The sequence below is a fragment of the Sciurus carolinensis genome, chromosome 2 (assembly GCF_902686445.1).
Source record: "Sciurus carolinensis chromosome 2, mSciCar1.2, whole genome shotgun sequence".
Taxonomy (NCBI): Eukaryota; Metazoa; Chordata; class Mammalia; order Rodentia; family Sciuridae; genus Sciurus; species Sciurus carolinensis.
Window position 1 is genome coordinate 192,364,525 of NC_062214.1, and position 14,916 is coordinate 192,379,440.

The following is a 14,916-nucleotide window of genomic DNA, read 5'->3' on the forward strand; positions in this document are numbered from 1 at the left end:
ATTTTCTATTCTTATTGAATATTCTTACAGTTCTGTCTCAAATGTAGGATTTGTGGGAACAAAAAGAAATGAGATGAAGACCTTATGTGTTACTGGGAAGTGGCTATATAAACTGAGAATTCTGTATTTTACTTTTCAGATGATTTCTTAGCATTAATCAAATGCATTAATCAACTTCCGATTAGCTAACTCATTTGCGAGAGAATTGTCTTTAGATGTATTGCTTTCAAATTGTTTCTGATGTAATTTAGCAAAAGAGGTGATGAAGTTCTTTGTTGACTGATTATCTCTGTTGATTTTATTCTTTGACTTACTGTAGTTTGGCTGGAAGCCATTTGCACCAAAACATGTAATTATTCTTAATCCCAAGTAAGTTTGAAATACACGAGTCATTTTGGCCTAGGGATGTGATGGGATGGGGTAAAGTCTTGTTTTGGATTCCTCCTGAATCGTTTCTTCACTAATTTATATTTTTGCCCAGCTTATAAACTGGAAGGGACTTTTATTAAAATCTTTAAATACAGTAGACATGGAGATAACAGAGCATTTATACTGCATATGAATAACTTAATGGAGAAAGGAAAATGTACCCAAATATCTAGACCAGTGGTCCAGTCTGTGCCTCACTGTCCCCTATGCTGTGTTAAAATATACAGATGCTGGGGCTGTTGTGGGATGGGGTCTTTATTGTTCCAGAGTTCTATTGCTAAATGATACATAACCAAGATTGACAGTTACTGCCTTAGATAATAGGTACTTATGTAACTGACTTTATAGTTTTGTTCAGAACTTCTGGCATTCATTGAAAAGAGGAAACAGCAGTATTGTAACTCTGTGATATCTTAAAAACTTCAGTCATTGGAAGAGGCACTTTTACCTCCTCTATGAACCTGGTATGGTTTAATTTTGTAGATGTCTACAACTGTTTACTGTCTTTAATAGTTTTGTCAAAGCATTCAAAAACATTGTTTACCTGGAAGAGTTTTTATTGATCCTTGTTTGAATAATACTTGTGGAATAATATTAAATCATAACTGTGTGATGGTGTTTCTGCATGAAGATCATTGCAGCTTATTGATTCCAAAGGTTGCATTTTATTCATCTTTGAATTTTCAGCCCCTTACAGATTCTTGCACATGCCAAGGAGGTGTTTTATAAATGCCTTCAGAATAGGTGGGTTCAAGTGTTTAATTTCCTGGTGAACTAAATTGCTAAAAAGAGAAAGCTTAGAAAATGTAGAGTTAAGAGATGATAACTGTGCTTCCAAGACCATCTGTCACTAATATCAATTGTTTCTACTTGGCACTGTAGACTTTTTTTTTTTTTTTTTTTTTAAGGGGAGGGCAGCTTGTTTAAAGTTAAAAACGAAACACTCTTAAGTTGTTCTGTACCTCTCTGTTTAGTAAGTCATTGCAGTTATTTAAAAAATTGATATTTTATTACTCAATAAAGATGAATGCATTCAGTGCTTATTGCAATAGCAATACTATTTTAGCTATTTCTGCCTTGCCACTTTGTAGTCTGTTTTTGATGCATCAACCTTAGTGATATTTTTAAAATGCAAGTCAGAGCATGGTACTTCTCTTTTCAAGTCCTTTCAGTGATTTCCAGTCTCACTCAGAATTAAAGTCTGAGTTCTTACAGTGGCCCATGCATAAGACATATTCTCCATCCTGTGCCTGTTTACATTAGTCATTACTCTTTCCTGGCTAGTTCTTCAGCTGCATAGTGCCTTACTATCAGAGAACAAGCTGGACATGTTCCTGCCTTTTCACCTGTCCCTGCCCCTACCCTTGCCTATATGTGGGATTCTTTCTCCAGAGCATCAACATAGTTAGCTGCTCTCACTTTATTGTTATTATTATTATTATTATTATTTTTTGCTTAAATACCACTTTCTTGTCAGGTTTGCCAGAGACCATGTTTTAAATTCCATCCCCTTTCCACACACCTCCAATCCCCTATCCCTGCTTTCCCCCCTGCTTAGCTATTATTACACTTGGACAATTTACTTGTTTTAATTTTTTAAATTTATTTTTTCTTGTGAATGAAATATAAGTTCTACAAGGCTAGGGCTTTTGGTCTGCTTTGTTCGCTGTTTTATCCCTCCCTGTCTTCTAGAATAGTGCTGGGCACAATATAGTATTAATAAATATTTGTTGAACAAATGAATTATTGAAGCAGGCGCAGTAATAACAATTTTATGGGACTGGATATTTTTATTTTAAATTATAAAAATGTTCATATTTCTTGTCAAAAAGTTTGCCTCTGGGTGCGGTAGTGTACGCCTGTAATCCTAGCTGCTCAGTAGGCAGGGTGAGGCCCTAAGCAACTTAGTGAGGCCCTCTCTCAAAAAAAAAAAAAAAAAAAAAAAAAAAAATTTCCTGGGTATGTAGCTCAGTGGTAAAGTGCCTCTGGGTTCAGTCCTCAGTAACCTCCCCACAACCCCCAATAGTCTAATAGCACTGCTCAGTTAATAAAAAGTAAAGGAGGAATAAGGCTTAGTCTATCCTCCACTTCTTTTTTTGCAGCACTGGTGATGAACCCAGGGGTGCTCTACCACTGTGCTGTATCCCCAACTCCTCCTCCCCTTTTTGTTTTGAGACATGGTCTCACTAAGTTGTCAAGGTTGGTCTGGAACTTGCTATCTTCCTGCCTCATTCTCCCAAGTCACTAGGATTACACGTGTGTGCCACGACACCCAGTTTCATCCTCTACTTTTTAGGGATGAATATGATATATTATAAACCCATTCCTACCTGAGGTGACTTTTTTTTTAACACAGACACAATGAAAGTGTTTAAAATTTTGAATTCAAGCTTGTATAGTTCATTGTATAGATGGACTGTATTTTGAAAATGAACTCATACATGTTAGCAAAAAATATCAAAAATGTAAAAGCTTTGGTAAGAAATAAGATAGTGGAAAAATCTTGACTTAAGTGTTCTTGTTGAAATATTACAAGTTAAAATGCAAGTATAATATATGTTCCAAAGCTTGTAGAAGGTAGGTTTACCCTTTTGCCAAAGTCTGAGTTCCATCAGTGGTCTTCAAGGATCTGCTTGAGCTGTTGCTTCTGTGCTAGCCCTTTCACTTCACCTCTGACTCCCACTTGTTCATTTCACCCTGGCCACACTGGCGTCCTTACTCTTTGTTGGCTAGGCATGCTTCTACCTTAGGGTCTTTGGTACAACTCAGGAAAATTGTCTATGAAAGAGGACAGCAAGCCACTTGGAAGAACAAGCTGTTACTTGTACACCCAAGTTATCTAGAACCATAAGTGACCTGAGTTGTAGAATGGAGTCCAAGCAAAAGGAAGAGATTATTTAAAGAAAGAAGAATGAGCAACAGTGTTGAGTGCTGCTGGGTAGGTAAATGAGAAAGGATTGAAAATGTTATCTGGCTTTTGTAATGTGGGGGTCTGTGGTAACCTTAGCAAGAGTTGTTCGATTGGAGTCGTGTAGATAGAGTCCAGATGACATGAGTTTGAGTAAGTGAGGAAAAAGGAAATTATTGTAAATACAGATGATTATTGAGACATTTGGCATTGAAAAGGAAAAGAAAGGATGCTAATGGAGGGGGATTAAAAAACATTTTTAATTTTTTTACTGGGGAGCCTTGAGCATTTTTGAAAACTGATGCGAAGGATGCAGTTGCGGTAGACACTGATTATATGAGAGAAGGATGAATTAATAGTATAAATCTTGAGAAGTTTGGAGGGAATGGAATATAAGGTGAAGGTGAAGGACCTGATGTTCCATAGGAGAATAGCTTTTTTACATAGTGAGGAGAGGAGGAAGCTAGGATTGGATGCTAAGTTGGACTTCAAATGGGTGCAGGTGGTTTGTAGATTCAATTCTTGGAAAGATAAGGGAATTTCTTTCTGAAACTTCTGTTTTCTTTCAAAATTAGGATTTACATCATCTGTTAAGAATTATGAGTTAGGAAGAGGAATTACAGTTTTAAATAAATAACATAGTCACAGAGAGTGATTGCTGAACTTTTAGAAAGAGTGGCAGTATCCTCTACAATCGGGCAATGTCAGGATAAAGTTAGACGTCAGGCACTTGGATTAAAAACAAACTTAACCATTTGTTTCTTGGTTATAGAAAAGAAATGTATTGAGTTTCTGCAAAGTATAATATGTTGTGAATAAGACATTTTTGTATCCAGGCAGCCCATAAATTTATAGGGAACCTTTCTCATGTGCAGTAAGAGGTGTGAACAATACTTCAAAGGTCATATCTGACCAAGGAAGAGGTAGGTCGTTAGATATGGGAAAGATTTCAATAAATGTATTTGGGTGGGGATGGAATAGGGAAGAAAGACCAAAGAGTGGAGATAAAGTATTGGTACCATGTTAGTGGAATGGCAAGTAGTCCAACTTACCCTAAATTATCCTTGAGTTTGTGTCTTTCTGTATAGTATGAAACATTAGTGAAGTTTATGATTTTAAAGACAATTTCATAAAAAATATATGACTCCTAAAGGAGTTTATGTGCATACCTATTTTAGGAAAACTTTTGGAGTAGTCATGCAATATATAATGAGCTTTATGCAGCATTGTAATTTCCTAGCATGGGTATGATGAATTCATAGAACTCATTAAGTGTCTTAGTGTCATTGTTGTGATCCATTCAAGATTTTTTCCCCTTCTCAGCAGATTAAAAAAAAGTTCCAAATTTGAATCCAGAACTTGAAAAAATGCCAGTTGTCTAAATACAGTACCATATTATGATAAATATAGCTATTGAAATTTTAAAAATCTATTCACAAAACTTAGTTTTAATATTCATAGCAGAACTTTTTTTGAATGTTATCTGAAAAACAGGACCATTTTATCATCAGAGCTGACTATTAATTAGGGTATTGTTTCAGATATAAAAGTTGATCTGCCACTGAAATTCTATTTGAATATGTATAGTTCCAAGCTTGCTTTGTGTATTTAATAACTTTAGTACCATAATTACTCTGTTTACAATTAAATTTTGGTGAATATGCTAATATGGAATATACCAGTGAGTGATTTCAGCAAAGGACAGTATTGATTTGCATCTTGATGTGCTTTTCAATTGCATCTGCATTTCATTTAGTATCAAAGGGAAAAAGAAGCAGTCAGATTATGTAATGGATTATGTGATAAAACTTTTTTTCTTTCCTTCGAAACCTCTCTGTCACATTGGCTACTGTAATAGTAGATTTGAGCGAAGTGGGCTGAAATTAATGCAGAAAGATTTAAGTTAGTTATGGGTTATACCCTCCAGTGTATTCTTTAATAGAAACCTTAATGCAGGTATTGGTTTCATTATTAGAAGTCTGGAGTGTACTAATGCAATTGTTTAATTAGAATTAGTATTTTAGAATACTTGTTAACTACTAAGGCAAGGACTTGTGCTTATGTTATTTTTGTGAGCAGGGACTTTGGTTTTAAGTAATTCCTCTTTCAGAAGTTATCTGAGGAACAAGTAGATTGAGACACAACTGATTTTATAGTCTCAAAAACTAGGAGACTTCCTGTAATCTTTAACCAGAAGATAAGAGGCACCTCCAGTGCAGTGAGGTAAACCAGGAGGATGGGAGGATGTTGAAAGGACACTCAGGTGTAGACTGAGGTCTCAGACAGAGCTTGCAGAATCCTGTTCTCCAAAGTAAATGGTATCCCTTGAGAGGCACACCACTAAGCTTTTGTTTGGAAGAACATGAGTGGTATTGACAGAAAAGGGCCTTAGGCAATGTTAGGATATCATGAAATGTCCTGTATTGTTGTTGTACTAGTGTGTATGCACACATAAAAATTTGTCATTCTGTACATGAATGCAGTTGTCAGTTTATTGCCTCTCAACTCTGGATTTACCTTTCTTTGCTCTGTTTGATACTTGAGCTAGACCCTGTAAATATTTTCTTCTTTCTGGAGTAATGTTAGGTTTTGCTGATAGAAGGTGAGGAGGGGTTACTGCAAGACAGCAGAGAAAGGGGCTTTCCTTGCTGTTGCAATGTCTTTTTTTGTTTGTTTTTCTCTCCTAAGGTCCAACTGCTAGCAGTACTTTCTCTACTGTGAGCTTTTTTTTTTTTTTTTTTTTAAGCACTGTAGTAGCAGCTTATTGCTCCCACCAATACTCTCCAGTGGACCAGCTTCCAGCTTGCCAGTATTCCAGAAAATTCTACTACGCAGTAGGGTATTGGCACAACCTCTCCAAGAGAGAATAATTGGGTACTTTCTTTTAACCTTGGAGATAGTAGCAGTTACCTGCACTTACTAGTCCCATATTTCTTTTTTTTTTTGGGTGCTGGGGATCGAACCCAGGGCCTTGTGCTTACAAGGCAAGCACTCTACCAACTGAGCTATCTCCCCAGCCCCCCATATTTCTTAAAATTGTTTTTTACCCCTTTAGTGGTTTACCACCTTTTATAAATTAATGTTTTTTTTAATTAAATTCTGTTTAAATTACTAGTATGTTTTCTCTGAATGAACCCTGTTATGATTTGTGTAATTTATTGTTAACTTTGCATAAATAAAACAGTAAAATAAATCATAAGTGTACAACTTGATTAATTTTATGAACTGAACATATAGTTTTAAGTATCACTAAGATTGGGATATAAAACATTGCCAGATCCCAAGGAACCTTCCTCATGATGCCTTATTCCAAATCTTAAGTCATTTCTTTCCAAAAAGTATTTTATATATGATTTTATTATATCTGCTTTCTTGTTAGTGGGTATGTGGATTCCCAGTTTGTTGCAATTATGGATAAAAATTGCTGTTATTCTTGTACATGTCTTTTGATGGACATGTTTTCGTTTGTCTTAGGTATATACATAGAAGAATTGTTGTATCAGTTAGTTAACGACTGTCAAATGGATTTTTGAAAATGGTTGAAGTGGTAAACAGTGTATGAGAGTCCCAGTTGTTGTGCCTTCTTACCAGCACTAGGTATTGTCAGACTTTCACAATTGAGGTCTTTAAAACCTTTAAGGAATAAATCATTTAAATGCTGTTTTAATGTTTTAGATGGTAATAAAAGAAGAGAAACTTCCAAAAGTTTTTTTTTTTTCCTTTGGTGTGTGAAGTGAACATATTACTACCAAAACAAACATGACAAAAGAAAATTTACAGATCGGTTGTATATCAATTTTGTTTGTAAATAAAATAGTAACAAATAGAACCCAGCAGCACATTAGAGAATCATACGCACCAAGTATAATTTTCCCCCTAGAAACAGTTAGGTTAAATTGCCCTCTACCAGTATGTGGTATTCTAACTACATTTTTTACTCTTTTTATGTCTCTCAACACTTTGAAGAGATAAGTCATTGAGTAAATGCTTGTTTATTAGTTCACTACCATTGAACCTCTTGCACCTAGGAGAAGCAGATCCTGAGCACTGACATGGCCTTTGGTTTCCTAAGGTCAGCTTGAGATTGTAGGGGCCAGTGGAAGGGTATCCTCCACATCTTTTTCCATTAGAAGCCACATGTAGGAGTTTCATCTAGGTACATTTTAAAGAAATATTTTTGTGTCATAGTGACTTATGTCAGAGCCACAGAGTAAGTATGTGATTCCTTAACATTCATGTGGAGCTGACTTAGGTGTGAGGATGGATTTAACCCAAATGCACGGTTAGTTTCACATACTAGATGATGTTTTTCATTCTTTTATTTTTGTTTGGGTGGTTTTTGCAAAGAATTTGGTTATCTAGGAAAGAATACTTTTGTTCTTTTGCAAGGCCAGAGGCCCTCGGGGGCTCCTGGGTCCAGGTTCTTGGTGTCCTGAGCCAAGAATTGAGCGAGAACTGAGAGGATAACAAGCAAGACAGAGGTTTATTGAAAACAAGAGAAAATACTCTGGGAGAGTAGCATGGGCCGAGCAGCAAAGTAACTACACAGTGGAGCTTGCTTGCTTTTATTGGGCAATGTTAGTTCTTTCCCCTTGTCCCCGTGTGGATATGGGGTTGATTGACACCTTGATTGACAGCTGAACCTGACATAATTTTTTCTTTCCTACCCATGCATAAGTGTCCCCCAGCCCACATAGAGGGAAGCAAACCACAGTGCTAATGGTATGTTAACTAGCAATAAGTTAACTTTAGGTCAGTCCCTGGGCTACTGCACAGGCTTAAGATCTTTGGAGACTTTCCCTTGGTTGCCTTAAATTCCCTTTGTGGTCTTCTACCTTTCTCTTTCACCACAAGATGATCCAGTTTTCCCTCAGAGGAAGGAAATTTAGGTAGAATGTTGAGTGCTCTCGGTTTGAGCTGAGAACCCCAAGGGGTGGTCCCCTTCCCCATGCCCTGTCTCCTGCCTAACACGTTTGTGTGAATATTTTTCGTGCTTGGTTTTCTTGAGTTGGTATGGTATGTAATTCCTTGAGCACTGTGGATTCCCCTGATATGTATAAAAATGAGGAAAAGAAAAAACAGAATTGGGTAACCATTTGGAAAAAACTGGTTTCCTACCTCACATACCAAAATAAATACAAACAGATCAAAATTTTACCAGCAAAATATAAACCATAAAATAATGAAAACATGAGCGCTATTTTTTTTTTTTTTAGTAGTGGAGGTCTTTCTGAGGGTGTCATAAAATCCAAAAATCTAAAAATAATCAGTGTGAAAAGATAAATTGGGAATATTATTTGTAACACAAAGATAATTTTTAAATACATAATATATGAGTTGAAAAGCAAGAATAATAATCTGAAAGAAAATGAACACAGTTCACTAATAGTTCACAGGAAACGAAATACAGAGTTTGCTTAGAAATCTTTTTCTTTCTTTGTGTTGAATGGGAATGGGATGAGCTCACTGAGTATGAAAAGGTTTCCAATTTTGGTCCCTTGGTGGTTGTTAATTATAGGAGCTGTAATTTCTTAATATTTGTATACAATACAGAAAACTTTATCAAACAAACATAGGTTTAATGAGTGTATTTTTCAAGATGATCTCATGAGCACTATCTTAGTCAAGGAATAAAACTTTGCCTGCCATGTGTCCCATCGTAGTCACCACGTGTCCCACCTTAGTCACAACTTCCATATACTTCCTCCAAATAAAGTCTGTCTTTTATGATAACCACTTCCTTGTTCTTACTGTTAATTGTGCATCCCCTAAGCACTGTGGTTTAAATTGACCTGCTTTTGTTTCGTTTTAGATATGGTATTTTAAGTTTTTTAAAGTCCAGTTCTCTTCCCCATTCTGGTTCACCCTTTATTTGTTGAAAAATTGTGTGTGCTACAGTATTCTCATGGTAGTTTATTGATCACATTCCTATTTTAGTTTATTGTGTTCTTTTTGTATCTTGTAAATTAGATTTGATCAGATTCAAGTTCTGTTTCGTCTTGGTTTATCTGTTTTGGTGTGGCTGCTTAATGGATGGTGGTGTGTTCTTTTAGCAGGAGACAAATGGATCTCTTATTTTCATGTTGGTAGCTACCAGTGCTTAATGCAAATCAGATCCATTGGGAGATGGAATTGGGAATAGTGGTGCTAAACTAAAACCATTCTTCTTATTAGCTGAACTATTTCTATAAGGAGAAATTTCTCTTCATCTTTTATTTGCTTACCCAGTGGTACAATTCATGTAGGAAAGAGGATAAAACCTTGATTTTCTCCCTTTACCAGTTCTTATAATGAAGTAGCTTCCTGTTATCCTCTTAAAGTTTAGCCATTTAAAGTTTCTTTTGTGAACTCTTCAAATATACCCATTTTATGTGTTTGAATGCATTGTGATTGTTATTTTTATTGACTCAAATTGTCCTCTCAGTTGGAGTATCTTTGAAGCTGGCTCCTTAGACCTATTTGATATAAACCCTGGTGGTTTTTGATAGCTTTCTTGCCATTTAGTATGACAAGATGGCCTAAGTTTTTCTTACAGATTTTCAGCTCCAGAACTGGAATCAATCTTTTCTTTTCTTTTCTTTTCTTTCTCTCTCTTTTTTTTTTTTTGTGGTGCGGATTGAACCTGGGGCCTTGTGCATGTGAGGCAAGCACTCTACCAACCGAGCTATATCCTTAACCCTCAATTATTTCTTTAAGGAGTGTGGAAACAGTATTTCAGAGATACAGTTTGTGTGCTAGGATGCTTGTTCTTTCTGGTTTGGTTATTGTTTCTAAACTTTTTCTGTGACTGGGGCAAGGGGTAACAAAGGATCGAATATGTATGTATATGTGTACTTTTTTGTAAAAGGTAAAACTCTTATATTTAAATGTATTTTCATGTATAGCACTTTTAATATACCTTTCCTTTTTTCTCATTTGTATCTCCTTTCTTCCATATTTGAATTGTGATTTTTAAGGACACCAAGGATAGTAGAATGAGAATGTTACCTAGTTACAGTAGTTTCCCCTTATCCACAGGGGAAATCATTCTAAGACTCCTGCTGTGGATGCTTGAAACCTCTGATAGTACTGAACCCTGTGTATACTCTGTATTTTCCTGTACATACATATCTGTGGTAGAATTTAGAGTAAGAGATTAACAACAATAACTTAATAACAACAGTCATAACAGTATACCTTAATAAGTTATGTGCGTCTCTTTCTCAAGACATGTTATTGTATTACACTTATCCTTCTTGTGATGTAAGATGATATGGTACCTGTCTGCTGAGATGAAATGAGGTGAATGACTTAGACATTATGAAGTAGTCTTAGGCTATTGTTGATCTTTTTTGCTTGAACACAAGCAGTGCAATATTGTGACAGTAAATTTTGATAACCAAGATGGCTGCTATGACTAATGGACGCTGAGGGTATGCAGCACAGACACATTGGACAAAAGGATGAATCCTGTCCACATCTTAGCAGAGTGGTATGACTCAAGATTTCATCATGCCATTCAGAATGGCGTGCAGTTTAAAACGTATGAATTGTTTATTTCTGGAATTTTCCATTCAATATTTTCAAACCTCATGCATCTGTGAGTAACTGAAAGGATTAGTGAGGGACTCTTACTTATTTGCATCATTCCATATTTATGCACACAATAGTCTTAGTTAACGAAAGTAAGTATCACTGCAGTATGATTACTGGAAAGTTGCTTCTTTTATATATGTTCTCCCCCTTTTTATAGTTGGACTATGTCTAGATTGTTTGAAGATATGCCCATTTTATATACTCTATCCTTTCTAACCCTTTTTCCATTTCAGTTCTACATAGGTATGTGTATATATATATATATTTTTTTTTATTTAGTGTGCAGTGATGTTGGTGTTTCTTTAGTGATTTTGGTTATCTGAGACATGTTCTCTAGTAGGTTCTTATTACCTTTTCCCCTGTTGAGAACACTCTGCAGTATTTGTACTTTGATTTTCTCTGTTATATGTATTGGGTTTTTTTGTGTATGTTATGAATTCATGATTTTTCAGTTGAAACATTTTCATTGACTATATTGTGGCATACACCTGTAATCCCAATGACTTGGGAAGCAGAAGCAGGAGGATCCAAGTTTGAGCCCAGCTTTGGCAACTTAGAGCCCATTTCAAAATTAAAAACAAACAAATAAAAAGGACTGGAGATGTAGCTTAGCTCCATCCCCAGCACCACCAAACTAAACCCAAAGAAACCACTTTCTAATTTTTTTGTCATTTCTGATTTTCTGTTTTTTTTCCTTTTTATTTTGTTTCTCTTAAGCCATTGAAGTGTTTCTTTTCAGTCTGCTTGCCTTCTAATTTAATCTTCATTTCTGAAGCTATTTTGTCTTTTTTCTTTTTGGTGTTGGGGGTCAAATCCAGGGCCTTGCATATTTATGCCAAATGTGTTCTGCCACTGAGCTATCTACCTAGCTCCTTGTCTTTTATTTTTAACTATTTTTTTATGCCACTTAGTTTATGAATTTTTCTGTGCTTTTTCTTGTTAGTCTTTGTATGTAAAGTTTTGTTATCTTGTTTTGAAATATTTATCGCTGTTAATTTTCTGGGAAGAAGTGTTTTTTTTTTTTTTTTTTTTTTAAGGAATGTTTTCTCCCCTCCACCCCATATCAATTTTGTGCAGTACTAGGCCTTGATTCCTTTCGGTTGCTAGATTTCTACACAAGTAGTTTTCTTTAGGTACACTTAGTTTTAGTTGATGTGGTTCAGGTTGACTTTATATCATTTCTAGAGGTCCCTTTCCATTTGTTTTTGTGTAGTCTTCCAAAATCTGGAGGCTAATTCCCAGGCGCACTTTTATTAGAACCTTTTCTTTATATTATCTTCATAGTGTTACTTTGTATTATGTCCACAGAGATTTCTCTTTAGCTTGGGTGGAGCCTAGCTTGTTACTTTTGAAAGTTGTCCTGTCTGATTTGTCTTACCTGCTCATTCTGGGATTGTGGAAATAGAGCTGCTGTCCCCCAGTTTTGTTATCCATGGGTTTTGAGTTTTGCTGTCATGTCGTCCTGTCTGGTGTTAAGGGGAAATTTAGGGAGTTTAAGCAGCTGTGCTGCTGCAACTACCATGATCAGGGTTTAACCTTGAGCCTAAATTTCCTTCTCTGTTAAATGGATGTGGTAATGTGGTCTTCACAGTCTAGAGGACGAATGAGACCCACTTAAAGCATCTAATTCAGTGTCCCAAGGGCCCATTGTATGTAATTGCATTGTTTTCACAATACAGTCGTACTGTGAACTTAACACATCAGTGTTCATTTTCGTAAACCACTCATGATGTTGCTGTAGTGTGCATTCTACTTCATGCACCTTTCCCCTCAGTTGTTCATGGAATAATTTTTAAAAATAACATTTTAATCATACATGATTTGTATTTGAAATTAAAACTAAATATTTTCTTGAAAGTAATTGCATAGATTATTTTATTTATAGTCTCCTGTCCAATTTAAGAAAAAATGAAATTGAATTTGAGCCATTATAAACCAGAATTAGCAGATGTCCTTAATTTAAGTGTTGGGATAAGTAGAATTTGAACAACCTCTCTGTTGCACAGAAGCTTTCCTTTAGGAAAAATGTTTTGAACACTACTGAGATTATACTTATGAGTGTTGCTTTGTTCTGTCTTACAGTGAAAAATGCCTCGTGTGAAAGCAGCTCAGGCTGTAAGACAGGGTTCTGCAAAGAGACATCTTGCGGAACAGTTTGCAGCTGGGGAGATAGTAACTGACATGTCAAAAAAGGAATGGAAGCTAGGATTACCCATTGGCCAAGGTGGCTTTGGCTGTATATATCTTGGTAAGTGTATGAGTACTTCTAATTATCAATTCAAAGACTTATATGCTTTCTTATCAAAATGGTTTCTCATTCGTGAGCTATTTTTGGATGTTCCTAATAATGTGCAGTCAACTTAATATTGTATGATTAAACAAAAATGCATCTCTGACATAGGAGTAGAAGATTGCTCATTTAATCATAGTTGAAAAGAGAATAAAATATATGTAATACTGACACTAGTGTGCACCATGACTTTAGATTTTTAAGGTATTTTATACAATTTTAATCTCTTTTGAGACTCAAAGGAATGTACTTCTTTTCTCCCCCACCTTAATCCAGTTAGAATGGATTCCCTTTTTGACAAATTTTATATGCTTTTTACAGGTGTGGTTTTTTTCTCCTTTCTGTACAACCTTAATAATCAGTGTAATGGAATTCGGAGAATGACCTAAGAAACTGCATATTGGGCCTGATCAAATGTAGCACTAATTAGTGTACTTACATTGAAATTTTTGGAGATCCATGTAGAATCCAGAAATTCTGTAGGTTAAATTATTGATTTAGAAAGTACTTTACCTGGTTGTTCACCAGGAATATTAGTAGGGGTTGTATTAATGCATTTTGTTATTTGCTTTGTTTTATAACCTTTTGCAGATTTGAAACTTGCTTTGCATATGTGTTAAGTGTTTTGTTTGTATATATTAGTAACAGGTGCTATCTAGTGGTATTTTTAACATCTGATGGTTTGACAGTACTGTGTGATAAAACTGCTTTTTTAAATCTGGGATGACCAATTTAAGAAGGAGGGATTTGCCTCAATATTGCTGCCTCCAGTTTATCTCTTTGTACCCACTGATACATTGAAACAAAATATTCAAGATCATCTTTAGTATCTATTCATGAACTTAATAGATTGCCTTTGAATTTTTTTCCTGCAGTATTTGATACTGTATATCTTTCTCAAAAAAAAAAAAAAAAAAAAAAAAAAAGCTTCCATCGTCTTCCATGGTATTATACCTTCTCCCCTCATTTTCTTCTTCTCTGGCTGTGCTTAGTCTTCTTTGTAAGTACTCATGTGTTCTTCAGCTCTCCTTCCTTGGCTCACTTATCCCTCTGTATGTTTTCTCAGACTGATCTTATTAGATTTCATGTCCTTTGTTTCTTTATTTTAGATTTCCTTGTCTTTTATCTGTAACCTTGTTTTTGATCTCCTGTATCCAGGCCCATGGCCAGTGGCCTACAACAGGTCTGTAGATAGATGACCCATAGACATATCTTAAATTTATATCATATTTTCTGATCATCTCATGATTAGGAGAGGGTTATCTGAATGAATGAAACCTGTTAAACTAGAAACTGGGAAGGTGTTCTTGAGTATTCCTGCATTAATAGGCCTAGTACCTTACCTAATCCTGTTGCTTTAACTGTGACTTCTCAAATCTATCCATTTCTCTGTCTTTGCTGCCAGTACCCTAGATTAGGCCATTATCTTCTCTGGTCTGGACTCAAACTGTCACAGTTCTGTCTAGTTCTGACCTCCTTGCATCCTGTTGTTCACAGTGTGGACTGAGTGGCCTAATATGCCAATAAGATCATATGATCATCCTGTTTAAAACCTCTTTAATGTTTCTCCAGTGAGCTTGAAGAGCCAAACTTTTAAGAATGGCATACAGGACCCTATATATGTTTTTTTCCACCCCTTTTGTCTCTTCAAATCTGTGCTTTAGCCATCAGTCTGCTCTTTGTCTCTGATCTATGAATATGCTGCTGCTGCTTT

At 35.6% G+C, this 14,916-nt stretch overlaps 1 protein-coding gene across 2 annotated transcripts in view; it reads left to right on the forward strand.

The window, feature by feature from the left end:
- Vrk1 (VRK serine/threonine kinase 1) overlaps positions 1-14,916 on the forward strand; it is a 78,500-nt gene that overhangs the window by 20,405 nt on the left and 43,179 nt on the right. For both annotated transcript variants that reach the window (XM_047542011.1, XM_047542012.1), the window contains exon 2: positions 12,995-13,160. In XM_047542011.1, the coding sequence (XP_047397967.1) occupies positions 13,001-13,160 (160 nt within the window). In that variant the 5' untranslated portion in view covers positions 12,995-13,000. The remainder of the gene's footprint in view (positions 1-12,994; positions 13,161-14,916) is intronic.